Here is a 17,933-nt window from a genome sequence, read left to right on the forward strand (position 1 = left end):
GCATTGGCCTGCGTTCAAAAATGCTCTTTTCTCGGGTGCTGCGTAGGTCATTGTCCACTTTCCGAAGGGGCTAACTGAGAAAATGTGAAAGCGAAACGATGAACGAAAAGGTTTGAAGGCTGCATTCATCTCGGGAAATTCACTGTAATGGGCGTCGTAGCAAAATATATTTTTTTATTGCGTTGATCATGGAAGCGGTTTATACCGCCTGACGAAAGAATTTTGCATTTCGTCACAAACCTTCCGGTGGTCGTTTCCTTATCCAGGACGACGAGCAGCTATAAAAAAAGACAATATTCTTAAATGTATCACCTCCGACGAGGTTTCGCCTCTTGTGTGAGATGGCTAGTCATCGTAACATGCGGATACGGATTGTTTCTCCAAGCTAAAGAAAAATTATCTCGGCCATTAATACAATCAAATGGAGTAAAGCCCCCGAGTTTGACGGTCTCCCCGCAAAGTTATTTACTGCTGCACCTGCAGTTACTGCAGATCGGCTACTGCCACTCTGCCTACGAAAATTTTGGCAATCCGAGGCCTTTCCCATAGAGTGGAAGAAGGGTATGATCGCTAAGATTTCAAAGAAAGGCATCCACTTTGAGGGTGAAAATTGGAGGGATATCTGCATGCTATCTGCCGTTGCAAAAATAATAGCTAAATAATCCTGGAACGTATCAAGATACCCCTCGAAAGCTTGATCATCAGAGAACAGGCTGGTTTCCGCTCCAGATCCCCTTCACCTTCTTGTCATTGATTTCGAGTAGGCGTTCGACAGCGTGAACAGGGAGTGTATACGGAGCTATTATGAGAACAACATACGATGCAAAATGGGACGTGCTACCTAGGTAAAATCTCAGAGGTTTCATTTTGACACCGATATTATTTCTTCTGATCGGTGACGTTTTCATGCTGATTTGTCCAGACGACGTAGAGGAGCTCAACGAACGATGACATCTTTGCTCAAATACCCCCCCCCCCCATTGTTTCCTCTCCGCGTCATCACCCTTAGCCAAATAGCCCTAGATTTGTAAAGGGGGGGAAATAAAGTTGGACTGAAGATAACAGAAAATTGGAACACGAATCTATCGTTATCTTCAAAACTATCCATCAGGCGTGGAATCTCCGCATGTAGCGAAGGTCCACACACATTCCTAGTGACCTCATATATATCCGTCAAAACTATGGAGACCTCCGACCTACTAGCTCTTATGTTCGTTTCGTGTCCTGACTTTCCAATTTGGCTCAAGAACTTGTCGACGATTACTTGTTTGGATTCCTTGATCCTCAACAAAAAGTCTCCTTTCTGAGACCGTCTAACTCTCACGAGAATATCAGCGCACATAATGGTAAACGTTCAAATCTTCCTCCGATTTTTCTTTTTCTGAGATGACACCTTTCTCCATACTTCTACACCCTCATTATAGAGTTCACTCCCTTTCTCCGGGATTGCGGCTATGTGAGTTTCGGAAGCAGCTCCTGCCGTTCTCCTCTCGTGTGTTTTGAATATCATCATCTGTATTGCCTGGGTAGGCTTTTTACCCCCCTTCACCCCTCTTTCAGGGCCTTGCCGTATCTCAATCTGATGTTTCTTATAATGGCCCTCTTATTCTTGTGAATATTCCGGCGTTCCTTGATAAATTCATAAAACTTCAAAATTTTATTACCTAATATGATAGAGGCAGCTCCCCGATTGGTTGCTGCATCTTACATCGCTCGGGTAGTTAGACGTCAAATTTTTCTCTTTTTCATAACTTCTCGTTGCAGTTGTGCCTGTAATGGTGGGAGCGACCTTTTCTGATCCAGTCCGTCGATGGAACCAGTTCTAGTCCCTCCCATGCGTTTGTAGATGCCACAGTAGCCAAGGTTCCCATTATTGAGGCGCTGCGGTCGTTGGATATCGGCAACTGGCCTGCATGGTCGCTCTAAAAAACACTGCAACTGGCTTTCCGAAGTCATACGCGGTCTTTCCTCTTCTCCTTCATGTTCGGTTTTATTTCTGGGTCTCCTTCCCATCATCATCATCATCATCAACGACGCAACAACCGGTATCCGGTCTAGGCCTGCCTTAATAAGGAACTCCAGACATCCCGGTTTTGCGCCGAGGTCCACCAATTCGATATGCCTAAAAGCTGTGTGACGTCCTGACCTACGCCATCGCTCCATGTTAGGCAGGGTCTGCATCGTCTTCTTTTTCTACAATAGATATTGCCCTTATAGACTTTCCGGGTGGGATTATCCTCATCCATACGGATTAAGTGACCCGCCCATCGTAACCTATTGAGCCGGATTTTATTCACAACCTGACGGTCATGGTATCGCTCATAGATTTCGTCGTTATGTAGGCTACGGAATCGTCCATCCTCATGTAGGGGGCCAAATATTCTCCGGGGTTTCTTCTCTCCAACGCGGCCAAGAGTTCACAATTCTTCTTGCTAAGAACCCAAGTCTCCGAGGAATACAGGAGGACTGGCAAGATCATTGTCTTGTACAGTAAGAGCTTTGACCCTATGGTGAGACGTTTCGAGCGAAACAGTTTTTGTAAACTGAAATAAGCTCTGTTGGCTGACAACGGTGCGCGGATTTCGTCGTCGTAGCTGCTATCGGTTGTGATTTTCGACCCTAGATAGAAGAAATTATAAACGGTCTCAAAGTTGTAGTCTCCTATCTTTATTCTTCCTGTTTGACCAGGGCGGTTTGATGTTGTTGGTTGGTTGGTTTTCGGTGCTGACATTGCCCCCATATACTTTGTCTTGCCTTCATTGATGTGCAGCCCAAGATCTTGCCCCGAGAGCCGCCTGCTCGATCTGGATGAAGGCAGTTTGCACGTCTCGGGTGATTTTTCCCATGGTGTCGATATCGTGAGCATAGGCCAGTAGTTGGGTGGACTTAAAGAGGATCGTACCTCTTGCATTTACCTCAGCATCACGAATCACGTTCTCGAGGGCCAGGTTAAAGAGGACGCATGATAGGGCATCCCCTTGTCGTAGACCGTTGTTGTCCTTCCCATAGCCAATTTTTATTCACGGGTGGGCGTTTTGTTCCCACCTATCCGGCCTACCCATAAGTATGCCCATACACGCAGATCTCTGGATGCATGCATGTCCACGTTTATAACATCCGCCGGGCGTTCCCTTATCCGCACGAAGGGACGCGCCTGATGGAAGATTACAAGATATACATACAATATATACAAGATAACATATAACTGACTATATTTAAAAACATATAATATGACATATATAACTACGAATATATATACAGACATATCTATGGCTACATAAAACTGTGACTATATTTAACTACAAATATATATAATTATAACTAAACATATCTTGAAATTAAACCAAAAACAATATATTTTCAAAACTTATGTTATCAAGATTTATACATTATCAAGATTTATTATCTCCTCATATTCTTCCTCGCTAATGATAGGCGGAATATACGCTAAAATATCAGGGCTATGATACGTGGCACTAAATGTTCTATATTAGGGTCGTGGAGGAGAAAAATGCCCAAGCGTCATGTGGGAAAGTCATGCGGGAGACGCAGGTAACGCCTCCCCAACATAAAGTAGGTGAAAACGCGGGCAAACGGAGTAGGAATGGAATAAGTGAATCCCTTGGTGTCCAACAAGCGACCAGGAAAAAAAAGCCTCTTCGCCGAAGAAAGCTGCACCGGAAGAAGTTTCGGCTAGTTCTTCGATTACGGCCTCAACTTTGTGAAACAGGGAAGAGCCTACGGCTCGTAAGGCCGAAGAAAAGGCAAAGGTGCGAGGCAAAAAGCGGCCCAACAGCCCGCACCGTGTTATGTACCACTGTCCGGGATCCGCGAATGAAAAAGGGAGGTTAAACGACACCCTTAACGCAGTTATCGGAGCCCATCATTTCGCGGAAGAGATGTTGAGATTCGCAACAAATTGGAGTGCGATAAACTCAACAGTAACTGCAGTACAGGAAAAGCTGCAGGAACTGGAACGAGCCCAAAAAGCGCGACGGACGCATGACTTAGTTGTGCTGGTGCAAACCAGAGCGCTTTTCGCGAAGTAATACTTCACAGTGGTCCCGCGGGGATATGAACGAAGAAGTGGGGATGCTTTTAGTGGATGAAAACCTCAAACACTGCTGCAACCTGGCGCAGCAGTGTCTTTTTAAGATTTCCATTTCCACCCATAAAAGAAAACCTATGTCTATATTTAGCTAGGAATATATACTACTATAACTAAACATATATTTAAATTAAACCAGAAAAAAATATATTATTAAGATTTAAGATCTCTGAAGGATTATATAGCTGCCCGATTGCTTTGAACAGTTCATGCGCTCTATCGCGGAAATTAGGGTAAGCTCTTAGGAACATATATTCAGCCAAATAGCCGGCATAGTATTCTTTTTTTCTGCCTGCTTTGGGAATTTTTGACCTTAACTCCCCGCAATCCCCCTCAATGTTTTCTGTGTGGGCACCAAATTGAGGGTCAATGAATTTTTTAGAAGGATTTATAGTTTCGTAAATGAATCCATATTCTTCAAGCCAGGAACATGACGGCCAGCACTCCGATATAATTTTCGTGCCTTCCTCAATTTTTTCAAGTATTATGGAAAGAAGACTTTCATGTGTTCTATCCGGCATGTCAACTATGAAAATTTTTTTTGAATTCCGCTCTACCCCACCAACAACCCACTGACCCTCAATAATACGACTCTGATTATATTTGCGCTTCTCCATTTTTGCTTCGCCGATTTCAACTGTTTTCCCTACCCCACCTAATTTCTCCATCGTTGTGTTTCGAAATCCCCATTCCAAGAGGACTTCTCGGAGAAAACTATTCCAACTCACGACTGAGTGGGGGCTTGCGTTGAACTCTTCAAGCAAAAATGGATACTTCGGAGGATTTATCGTAATGTAGTACATTGCGTACGTGCAAATTAGCTCTATACTCCACTTTGATTTTTCGAAAAAGGTGTTTTTCCTTAGGCTCTGCTTAAAATTGCATTTCTTCTTCAACTTCTTCTTGCCTTTATAAAAAATTCGAGTCTTTTGGCAACGCCAGAAGAAGTCTTTACCAAGCTTAAGGTCAGAACCGCATTTGGGGCACTTCAACTCCTTCAGAATAACCCCATGAGCACTTAAGAAATTTATCAACTCGTGTTCGTTAAATGCTAATTTTGAAATATAGTCGGTCTGGGACAATCTGCATCCCTTGCACGTGATTTCCGCCATTTCTTTGTGAATCTGTAAATTACAATAAACGTGGAAGTTTGTATAAGAAAAAGAAAATCTTACAAACGAACCGCCGGTTAGCGAACGCAAAATCTTCGTAATTCCAAAATAAGTTTTATTCCTGGAAATTAACGAATTCTGTTATGAAGAACTTAAAGAAGCAAAATCGTATAGCTACTTACCACTTGGGATTATCAAATCACACTCTAACAAAGTTCAAGTGATTTTTTTAATTAGATTGTTTTCGAGACTTCGCTTAACGATGCCGTTAGTGGAACGTTGAACACTACAGTATAAATGTAAACGAAACAAAACAAAACAAAACAAATCAATCCGTCAGCTTTTCATTTGTTTTAATAAAACTTATGAATAAATTCATTTTCGCTAACTATATGACTGTTGTAAATCAAAACCAAGGCCACCATTTTCGCAACGTTTTCTTTTATATGTGGTGGAAAACTTTGAATATGACAGTCAGGTAAGTCTATAAGGGCAATATCTATTGAAGAAAAAGAAGACGAGGCAGACCCTGCCTGAAATGAAGCGATGGCGTAGGTCAGGACGCCAGACAGCTTTTAGGGATATCGAATTGGTGGACCTCGGCGCAAAACCGGGATGTCTGGAGTTCCATATTAAGGCAGACCTAGACTGGATACCGGTTGTTACGCCGTTGATGATGATGATCTACTCTTTACAAATAACATGAAAAATAAGCACTTCACTCCATTCTTACAAAGAAAAAACAAAAACATAAAATAAACATCACCATTGCACATCAAAAATATTCTTCTGAATGCATTTTCTCTTGAAACATTACCAGTAAACGGCACTTACGAAAACTTTGGCGCGTACTGAGCCAGCATGACATTGTAGTCTACTTAGTGCTATATCTTAAAATGATAAATTTCAAGCGTTGTAAGTTAATCATTCACGAATCGCAATGTGGGACGAAAGGGCCGAGAAACAACTGTGGAAGAGCGAAAAATTGTAATTTGTTTAAACAAGGGTACATTCAAAGAAATAAGTGAAAGTGCTAACGGCCAGTTACAACTACTGAAAGCATTGTCTACAGGTATCTGAAAATCGGAAAGTACGGGAACACCCGAAAATCCGGCCGACCACAAAAATTAACTGGCACTGAGAAACGGTAATAGTGCAAAAAATTTAAAAAAAATCCTAGGCAAAGTAAGCCAAAAATAGTTGCTGAGGTGAAGAAAGAGGTAGAGAAAATCATATCGGTAGAAACTGTACGGAATGTTCTTCGTAAGGCTAGATATCACGGGCGTACAGTTCGCAGTAAACGATACATGGGCAAAATTAACAAGAAAAAGCACCTTGAGCTCGCAAAAATATACGGGAATCATCCCCACAACCTTTCCTCTTTTCGTTTTCACAGATAAAAGCAAATTTAATATATTTAGTTAGTTTAGTTCAGTGGGGAAACAGCAGCTACAAGCACTCAGACCTTTGTTAGACCCATTGTACTATCCCCGGAATTCGCTTATTAAACGAACTCTCGCCTAGGGCCTTCATGAGCTTTCGCAAATTTGAGAACATTATCTAGAGGCAGAGAATACGCAGACGCTTCATTGAAGAAAACCTTACTAAGGTATCTTCGTCTCAGGCCTGAGGAGATCGGGCAACTGTTTCGTGCTGATAAAATGCTGCCCAACCGTCGGAACAGATTCGAATGGTGCGACTCCTCCATTTTTGTCGCAAACATTCTTCTGCTACCAATGAAACGGCATTAATGTTCGCCTGAAATATGGTCGTCATTTTTCCGAGAGGTCGAGCCATGATCGGATTCTCCGACAACACCCGTTCGCCCGATCCGTACTCCATGACTAACGCATCGATGAAAATTATTAAGTCTGTAATCCCAAGACCCGTGATCATTTATGACCATTGTGGTGATTACGACGGAGAACGTCTTTTCAAACACGAATCTGAAAACCCTATGATCGGCGGACATCAGAGTCACCTGATGTTTGCCAAGGACTTTCCGGTTGGGCGCATGACCGTATGATTGGTCCCCTTTCCACGCGCTATTAGCTGCTTTGTTTTACCTCTAAATGAATGGGGATAAATTCGAGTGATGCGGTCTGCGTAATACTCATTAAAATAAAACTACAATACATTTTTATAATTTGTAGATACGTATTGCGAGAGCTACTTATTCTCTGCCTCAGTACTTTAGCTACTAAATCATTGGAAAGTTTTCCCTATTTTTAAATAAGAAAAGTTAAAAGATACATATATAGGTACAAATTGTAAAAGGTAAAAAGGTCCACAAACAGGAGATGATGATCTTTTGATTTTTGCGTTAATCACCACCAGTTTTCATTAATTAGTGGGTGGTGCGGTCCCTATAGTTGTCGGCAAGTTCTTTAATTAGTCTCGATGCACAGTTGCCCTCATCTGTGTTCATCAATTTTGTCGCATCCTTCTGCAATATTTCAAAGCTCCCCCATGCGTCCAAGGTGTGCGACTTATTCAGTTGCGCCACCAGTTCCAGATTTGGCCTCGTCACAGAACGGACCTCCTCGATGAGGTGCATTTCTACCGATGATCGCACCGTGTTGGTTCCTCGTCTTTCGCCCTTGTCTACTTCCTTTATGTGTTCTTGGAACCTCGTCGTGATGAAAAGTTTTGTTGTTTTGGCCAATTGGCAATCATTGCAGTTGATTTTGTATATTCCATTTTTTCCTTCTTCCGTTAATGGGTCCTTTTCGCTTTCTAATCGTCTTTTAAATGTTGCATCTCTGCTGGAACCCACCACTTTTATATTATATTTTCCTAGAAAAGATTTAATTCTGTAAAAGTGTTTGGACAATGGCTTGCTAATCCATTTTGTTTGGACTAGAATGTTGAGTGTTGGTTCTTCCAAATCTGGTTTTGCTTTTTCTTGATCAGGTTTTCTATTGTTTCGGCGGTGTTGATTGCTGAATCAAGTATGTACATCCTTTCTTTATGGAAACCTTCTTTGTTCAAGGGGTATGTGCAGAGCCGGTGAACCATTGAATTGTAGGCAGCTATTTTTTGTGTTACGTTATGAGCCGAAGTTGCTGTTATTGTTCTTTGAGACGCCGTTGGTTTTCTATATACCTCAAATTCCAGCTTTCCACTGTTGTTCGTAGAATGTAGAATGGTCCAGCTAGCGGCTGAATCAGACTTCGGCTGAGGAGCGCCCTTATCGTCTTCTCTGTTTCGCCAAATCCGCTCTCTTCGGAAGATTCTCTCAGGCTACTTGTGATCATCCGAGTCGCTTTCTAAATTCCAGGGATCGTAATTCGAGCGCTCAATTCTATTTTGTACGTCGCTCAACCTGACTTACATGGATTCTAAAGTGAAGTGGGTGGCGTTGGGTGCAAGCATATGGAGAAGAACGAGCGCGAACCCCGGGCCTAAAAATGAAACAAACTGATCCTTCAGGTTGTGTAGGGTTGAATCACATCTTGCGAAAATACGTAAGGAATCTCGGAGAAACGATTTGTGTATTTTGCCACGGAATTTGTGCTCCCTGTTTAGACCAGAATACCAAACCCCATTTCCACCTCCATGCGGTGACCGCTGGGAGCTCTTTCTTAGCGAAAAGCTGCAGGCGGGGAAGGATGAAAGCGAGTCTCCCACGCCTAAAAACGGGACAAATTGTACCAACTGGTTCTCTAGGTTGGGGGTTGCGTAGGGCTGACAAACCTACACGGAAAACAGTCCCTTACGAAGGGAGCCTCGGACTGGACGACGAACCCGACAACGTAATAACGATTTGCGCATTTTCTCATGGACCGTGCGCTCCCTGTACAGCTGATGTAACAGCGTTGCAGGAAATGCGTTGGACATGGACCTGTTTCCCGGAGAAGAACCACTACACCATATATAATAGCCGCTATCCAGTAAACCATGTGCCTGGACTAGGTTTCTTAGTCAGCCAAAAAATGAAACCTGCTGTGATCAGCTTTGAAAATATAAGCGAAAGGATATGCACACTGCGCTTGCGGGACAAAATTAGAAATATAAGTCTCATAAAATTTCACGCCCCGACAGAGCAGACTGCGGAGTCGGAGAAGGCGAGGTAGTTGAGCGGCCCCTCGAAACCTGTTACAAGTATGATATTAAAATTATACTTGGAGAATTCAACAGTCAAGTAGGGACGGAGCCCATATTTAGGCGATACGTTGGTTCCCATAGCTTAGATAGGGAGACCAATGATAACGAACTGCGGATTATTCAGTTAGCAGTATCGCACGAAATAGTTTGCGCGGAAAGCGGTCCATAAACATACGTAGGCCTCTCCAGACGGGACCACCCTCAACCAAATTGACCACGTGATGATCGAACGCCGCAATCTCTCAGCCTTGATGAATGTCAGAACATATAGGAGGACCAATATAGACTCGGATCACTATCTCGTTGGCATAGTGCTTCGGGCTCGAATCACAACACCACCTACAATCCCCTCTGACAATCAGGTGAGAGTGAATACTGAAGCCATTCACAACACAGCCCTCCGTAACACCTATAAGGGGGAAACAAATGCTAACAGATGTTCTAGAGATCAGGCATCAACAAATGATCTTCACAATCACCTGAAGAGCGTTATCATTGATACGGCCACAAACATACTTGACCCCAGCCGCATGAAAAGTCGGAACGGGTGGTTTGGTGATAAATGTTAGCTAGCAACGGAACGGAAGAATACTACATACCGAATAATGTTGCATTCTCAAAGACCTACCAAGAACTCCGTCGAACGGAGAAGCGACTTCACAGACGGAAGAAGGTAACCTGGAAGAACCAACAGATCTGTGAACTCGAAAAGCACAGTGAGTAACCGCACCAGGCGCGGAAGTTTTACGAACAAGTCAGCAGGATGAAGCCTTATGCATCTCGATGCTCATTCTGCTGAGACAAAAAGGGAAATCTGATTTCCTACAGAACGGACATATTGAAGCGATGGGATGAGTATTTTGATGAACTGCTCCACAACCGAAATATCGGCGAAGTGGAGGTCCCGCCAACTGAACACGTCGGGCAAATGCCACCACCAAGCATAGACGAAACAGTTCGTGCAATCCACCGACTTAAAAACCATAAATCGCCAGGAGCCGATGGAATTATAGCCGAATTGGTTAAATAAGGAAGCAATCAACTACACGAGGCGGTTCATCAACTGATGCTCAAGGTGTGAGGCAGCGAATCAACGCCTGACTACTGGCAACGAGGCATTATCTGTCCCATATATAAAAAGGAGAATATCACGCATTGCAGCAATTATAGAGGTATCACATTGCTGAGTACCATCTATAAGTAATTCTCCGCTAGGCCAGATAGCCCCATATGTCCAGAACATCATTGGCCCATACCAAAGAGGTTTCACTCCAGGCAAATCAGAAACAAATCAGATTTTCTTTCTGCGGAAAGCGATGAAAGAACTGTTGCATTATGGACATCAGTTGCACCATCTTTTCATCGACTTTAAAGCCACCTATGACCTATGATCCAGGGCAAAAGTCTACACGGCCATGAGAGAATTCGTTATCCCGACGAAATTGATAAGACTGACTAAGCTGACCCTGAGCAATGTGCGAGGCCAGGTAAAAGCAGAAAATCACTCTCGAGACCATTCAACATCAACAACGGTCTAAGACAAGCGGATGCCCTATGATGCGTTCTTTTTAGGTGATTCGCAATGCAGATGTAAATGCAAGAGGTAACATCCTCTTCAATTCCACCCAACTACTGGCCTACGCTGACGATATTGACATTATGGGAGGAACAACCCGAAATGTAAAGTCTACCTTTATCCAGATCGAGCAGGCGGCGCATAAATGAAAGCAAGACGAAGTAAATGGTGGCAACGTCAAAGCCAAAAACCAAAGACGAACAACATCGAATCGCACTGCTCAAACAAAAACAATAAAGATAGAAGACTACAACTTTGAGACGGTTAACAATTTCTCCTATCTAGAGTGGAAAATCCCAAGCGATAACAGCTATAACGATGAAATTCACGCACAGTTGTTAGCAGCCAACAGAGCCTATTTCAGCTTACAAAAACTGTTTCGCTCGAAACGTCTCACCATAGGGTCAAAGCTCTTACTGTGCAAGCCTATGATCTTGCCAGTCCTGTATATATGTGTATTCCTCGCAAACCTGGCATGGCAACCTGGCAAAAAAATCCGAACTCTTGGCCCCGTTCAAGAGAAGAATTTTCTGAAGAATTTGTGCCCCCCTACATGAGGATGGACGATTCCGTAGCCTACAGAACGACAAAAGCTATGAACGATACCACGACCGTTTGGTTGTGGATAAAATCCGGCTCAACAAGTTGCGGTGGGCGGGTCGCTTAATCCGTATGGATGAGGATGATCCAGCCCGGAAAGTATATAAGGGCAATATCTACGGTAGAAAAAGAAGACGAGGCAGACCCTGCCTGAGATGGAGCGATGGCGTAGGTCAGGAGGCCAGACAGCTTTTAGGGATATCGAATTGGTGGACTTCGGCCGAGGGTCTGAAGTCCCTTATTAAGGACTGGACCGGATACCAATGATGGTGTGGTCTCCGACGAGGCCTAATTTAAGCTATCGGGACACGTGAACCGTCATAACGCCCTGTAGTGGGACTTCATAAATCCGCCTCTCACGTTGGAACAGGTGGGACCTCCCCGTTCTATCGATCTGATCCCCATCGGTTTTTATTTCTGAGGCATCGTGAGGGACAAGGTGTTCGCCCGATACGACGATTTTCAAGACATCGAAAATGATAGCACTGTGCGAAAACGCTTTCTGAGAGGGTGCATTCAGCGCCTCGATGACTGCACCAGCTGCCGCGGTACGCAATTCGAACACTTGCGATAGACTATAAATGTCTAACAAGCATCCCTTTCAGGTTCTAACGGCACCTCCCACCTAAAATCGGCTAAAAGCAAACAGTGGGGTTCCTTCCACAAGCAGGAAACGTCTTCTTATAAGTACAACACTATCCACTTCAGTCTATTGCGCGGAGGTTTAGGCTGAAGCCCTCGGGAAGGAGGTATAGAAATGTGAGAACTTTACGGGGTGCCCTTTACCAGTCTCATAACCGGGGTGGGAGTGATCAACGTCGCACTTCTTGCGGAGAGCTCAAAAGAGCTGGTTGTTCTTGACGAACGGGAACATACATTATGCGAATGGCAACTGGCTTAGGAAAACGAGTCAGGCAGGTGGACAGCGCGGCCCATCGAGAGCATATAAGCAGGCATTCTGGTTTTCCGTGTTACTTCTGCAAAATTGGGAGCGGACGATCTTAAGTGGGTGTTCTGTAACGAGGCGACGAATCACACCGATCACAACTTTTTTTCTTGTGGAAGGTGGTATGGAATTCATCACCAACTTTATGCAGATACAGGGTTCTCTCCAGACAACATTGTCAGAGTAGAGCTGAGGAATGCCGACAGGTGGAGCCGTACTGCACATTTCATTTGGGTTCTTATTTGCGTGAAGCAAAATTGAGCTCGACCGGTGAAGGGACCGAACTGCAGGGGATTCGTCAAACTAGTACATCTCGTACGTGGATCGTACGAAGGGAGATCGCTTTAACGCTCAACGTCATGCTCGCACTAAAAAACAAGTATTTCATGGCAATCGATACTTATCAGAGAAGAAAAAGGACTTCGCATCAACATCAGCAAAGAAACTTTTAGCAAGCATGAACATGGATGTTCCAATTGCGACAAGTTTTGTATATTGTATATTGGATTTTGCTGGAGTTTTCTCCGGTATTTCTACAAATTTCTACAAATAAAATATACGTGGTATTAAAAAAGGAATGCGTAGGACATGTCGAGAAAAGAATGGGAACGCGGCTTAGAAATGCAAAGAAGAATCACAAAGGCATTGGTGGAAAAGGGGCTGGATAAGGTTATGAATGACCTCATTACATTTTTTGGGCTTCCTATTCGATAGAAGGAATGAAGCAAGAAATTTGGGCATAAATAATGTCGAAAATCCTCAGCATCAAAATTGCCCAGCAGGCGAGGACAGTTGGTGCAAATGGCGCAAAGCGAAGAACTGGATAGTTTCCACCACGAGAAGGCACCTTTGACTGAAGAAGTTCAAACAGTCATCAAACCAATCAACGAAGATTTGTCACGAGATGATCACTTGAACAGATGTTTAGGAGCAGAGACCCAGAATTTAACAATGATTCGTTAAATGCATTGATCTGGACTTTCGCTCCTAAACACATTCATTCTGGGGTCAAGGTCGTAGAAATAGCCACTTTTCCGGCTGTAATTATTTTCAATGTAGGATTCAATGGCATTCTCAAAATCCTAGTGACAATGGGATGTCGAGTTGGTCACATATGTCAGGTTTATGCCGACCGCCGTAATGAAGCGCGAATTTGGCGGTCCGAACGACAATCGACTGACCTCGCAAAAAGAGCCAGAATTGAAACCAGAGAGCAACAATCGGCCTTACAAGACTTTTTTGAAGAAACGGAGAGTGTTCTCTATGGACCAGGTATAGCAGATTGATGGTGAGTTAAAATTTTACTGTTGATAACCACATTTGAATTTTCAAATGCGTTTTTATCGAAACTGCATCTTGGAAATCGGTTGCCACCATAGCTCAAAATCTATCCAACCAAATTCTTTGAAATTTTCACGACTTCTTTAATACATATTTCTACGGCCCGCAAACTAGCATAATTGCAATCGGAAGGGTCGTTTTTTATTCATAAAAAAAGCCATAAAAAAACACCAAAATCCAAAAAATTAAGTTCAAAAGCCCACCAAAAATTTATCTTTTAACATTTTCTAATTATCCTAGTTTGCGGACCGTGGAATATTGTCCACATTAAAATGCCGTTTAGTTTTTTTCCCCCCTTTCTTTGGAGATGAGTGCATAAATTGATACGTATTCCGAAAACTAGCTACGATATCAAGCTGAAAAGTTTATCACATATACTAGAGATATCAATAAACATATCACGTAACGTTTCTATCTCTATCCAGCTCTTCAAAATAATTTAAAAAAAAAAAAAAAAAAGCAAAAAAACGGCCTTCACACGGGATGACCCCCTTAAGGAGCATTAGAAAACTAACCTTAGTTCCTTACGGTGTAGATGAGCAGCAACACACCGAAATAGGTCGTCCTGAAGGAACTAAAGGAAACACTTTCACTAACTGTTCATCCTGGAAAGAAATGGAATAAAAACGTTACTCAAGAACTACTTTTCCATTCGGGTTCCTTATTAGCAAATCCACATTAATACGTACCAGATATGATGCAAATCAAAATTCCAAATCTCAATACAGGAAACCGAAGTGACTGGAGAAAACAGAATTGCGTGTCCTTCAATTGAAAGCTTGAACTTATTGTGCAAAACGAGATGATTACCAACCAACGCACGACTCCAACAGGACAGGATGAGAGATTTTTGTAAGATTAGATTGGGATTTCGTCCTGAAATTCGAATGGAAAAGTAAATTGAGTGGTGACATAGGCAATAAAAAAAGGCGCGAAATTACCTGTGTCTGAACTGGTCAAAATTTAGGTGGGAAAACTCAATTCACACAAGATTTGCCTTTGTTTTTCTGGGAAGTATTTTATTCTCTTCATGCACCGGACTCTTTTTTGTCGAAGTTCCGAAGCCTTTGCGAACAGCCCCGTTCACTGCTAGCAAGTCCACGAATAGTCCTGGAACGGACCCCATCCAATATTTGCAAAATCACTGAATTCACTTAGCGAAAGTTCCGCTCATCCATAAAATAACGTATCGAACCAGTTATTCCCACAAACTGTTCTGGCGGTTCCGCTATAAGTAAGCGAGGTGAAGTTTTAAGTATTTTACGAAACCACAACGCAACTGGCGAATCACTCCACTGCGCTCACAACCCACTGCGAGTACATCCAGTTAATATGCAATCTAATTACCAGCACCGTAGCGCGAAAATATATTCACACACTCCTTGGAACCGGCGTCCGACCCCTTCAGCTGATTGCCAATGTTTGCCGGTTAAGCAGAAAACACACCATTTAGTGCGTTTCAAATTTTTCACCACAGAAAGAAATTGCTCAACATGCAGCCGCGTTTCGGCAAATGGTTTGAATCTAAAATAATTACGAACCCGTTACATTCGAAATATGCACACACCATAGCATGAATAGCTAATTTGACAAAAATTACGGGTAATTGGAGTGTACAAAATTGCCAATACCTTCCAAACACAAAATAGACTATTATCAACAAATAATGCGTCTCTGTTCCAGATGTTGAGGAGCTGATCTGGTGAAACTGTTCCTGGTTCAGATGCTTGGCTGTATAAACCCAGCCGATGGTATTTTACCACAAGAGGCGCAAGTGTCATTACGAAGATCCGTTGCGTAGTCAATCCATGATAAGTAGCTTATTAGAGAACGTTATAAAGACTATAACTTCACCCAACATTGGATATATCATTGTTTAATACGAAAAACAGTATTCGATGTTGAAGTAGTAAGTTTCTGGCTCGCCAACAGAGTGGATCACACTTCCAAACGCAATTTAATTATCTCCTGAATCTCTGAATGTGTTCAAGCCTAATAATGTATTCGCTGCTATCACGCATTCATTGATCAAAAGGTAAAATAGATCCTAGCGCAAAACTTTGGAAACCCCTGCTGAACCAACATTAACAGCTCAACTATCAAATACTATATCCACCTCCGGTGGTAATCACTGAAAGTTCTTTCTTAATGAAAAACTGCATATGGAGAAGAACAAGCGCGCACTCCGCACCTTAAAATGAAACAAACTGGTCCTTCAGGTTTTGTAGGGGTTGAATTACATCTTACGAAAACACGTAAGAAATCTAGGAGAAACAAAATACCACAAACTGCCATACTCTCTCTCAAAAAAAGCTGACACCACAGCGTTACAAGAAATGGCAGTCGAATGCACCCTAGAGGTTTGCCCCAGGTATGGCGACAATATCATGCTTACAGATTCTAACAGCCAAGTAAGGACGGAGCTCGTATTCAATGTCACACGAAATTGTCTTTTGAACTGATTGGCTTGTGCGGAAAGAGGTTCACAAACAAACGTGGATCTCTCCAGACGGTACCACTTTCAACTAAATTTTTTTTTTAGGGAGTAGGGTAGGTGAATGCGTTTACGCACAGAGTGTTGGACTACCGCAAAAGCACGCTGTCGGACTACCAACTAAACACCTCCCTGTCATTAGAGAATTAGCCTGGAACCGTTTGACACATTACTTCGGGCTAGCCCTCTCGCTTCCCGACTTTGGGAGCCTTCAAGTCAGGGAATTCTTTTCACCAACGAGAGGGGAAGGGAGGAACGGAGTTGTTGTTAGTTCAGGAACCCCTTACCCTCCGATCCCTCCGCCGGTCGAGTTCAATCTTCTTCGCAATAAGAAGAGCCCGAACATAATGCGCAATACGATTTCAGCTTGCAGCGCTCTTCAGCATCTCTCTGACAAAGTTGTGTGGAGGGAGCTTCCCTGTGTCTGCATAAAGCTGCTGACGAAAGCCGTCCCACCTCTCGCAAGAGAAACAAGTCGGGAAACCGGAAGCTAGACGCTTCAGGTATGAAAGTTTTTGTGTATTTCTTTTATAAAGAGATTTGAGTGTGCATTTGTCCCATGAGCACGTAGCACGTAACATATGCATATATTATGTGAAAATATCCACTTTCAAGTGATATTGACATTTATAGTCATGAATTTGCAGAGGAACGACAGTTTTGAGCTAGTATAACTTTGTTATTAATAGTGCGATTTTCGCTACATTTAGCAGGATCATGTTCCATGCTGCGGCCTACATTGTTGCAAAATTTTGTGATTCTAGGGTGAACTTAAGGGAGGTTTTCCTGTCAAGTATTATACTAAAAATTATAGTAATGTACTATTATTATTTGAATTCTTTAATCGGGTTATTCAAGAAGGAAGAAGACCATCTGACTGGCAAGAAGGTACCACTGTTCCAATATGGAAAAAGAAAGGTAGCCCAGCAGAATGTTCAAATTACCATCCGATCCGGTTACTTCCCATGCCATGAAGATTTTTGAACGCATTCTTGGCAACCGTATTCGCGAAATCGTTGAAATAACCGTGAATCAAGCCGGATTTGTCAAGAACTGCGGAACTACTGACGCAATACACGCTGCGCGGTTATTCATGGAGAAACACCGTGAGAAGCTTCGCCCTCTTTACATTGTCTTTCTGGATCTAGAGAAAGCGTTTGACCGTGTACCACACGAACTCATCTGGTATGCTTTACGACAACACTTCGTGCCAAAAGAACTCGTGCGCTGGGTTCAATTGCTTTACCACGATCCGAAAAGTAAAGTTCGAAGTATGGCGGGTGTATCAAAAACGCTTCGTGTCTCTGTCGATGTTCATCAAGGAACGGCCAAAAGGCAGACCTAAACAACGGTGGCTTGATACGCTGGATCGGGATTTGAAAGCCCCCAGATCAGGCATTCGATAGAGCCAAATGGCGAAGCCGATCACGACGAGCCGACCCCGCTTGTGAACGGGACAAAGGCTGAAGAAAAAGAAGATTAACTTTATTTGAACAGGTATCGGTATGGAGGGTATTTCGGAGCCTAAGCACCATATAGTGGCAACCTCCTGATTTTTTCAGTTTTTTCGGTTGAGTAGTTTCTGAGAATGGGTTCGTTGAAAAAATGATCATTTTCAACCCCCCGCACTCCCCACCTTTTCAACAAAT

General features: G+C 43.0%; 1 protein-coding gene across 1 annotated transcript; it reads right to left on the reverse strand.

The window, feature by feature from the left end:
- Positions 1-4,233: 4,233 nt before the first annotated feature.
- LOC119646915 lies at positions 4,234-15,467 on the reverse strand. Its single transcript, XM_038047591.1, has 6 exons — positions 14,732-15,467; positions 14,480-14,666; positions 14,306-14,395; positions 5,403-5,506; positions 5,292-5,341; positions 4,234-5,232 (listed from the first exon to the last, which is right to left on the reverse strand). Exon 6 carries the CDS (start codon positions 5,218-5,220, stop codon positions 4,234-4,236), a length of 987 nt encoding a protein of 328 aa, XP_037903519.1. The 5' UTR covers positions 5,221-5,232; positions 5,292-5,341; positions 5,403-5,506; positions 14,306-14,395; positions 14,480-14,666; positions 14,732-15,467.
- Positions 15,468-17,933: the final 2,466 nt, after the last annotated feature.

Source organism: Hermetia illucens, chromosome 1, assembly GCF_905115235.1.
Source record: "Hermetia illucens chromosome 1, iHerIll2.2.curated.20191125, whole genome shotgun sequence".
In the NCBI taxonomy this organism is placed as follows: Eukaryota; Metazoa; Arthropoda; class Insecta; order Diptera; family Stratiomyidae; genus Hermetia; species Hermetia illucens.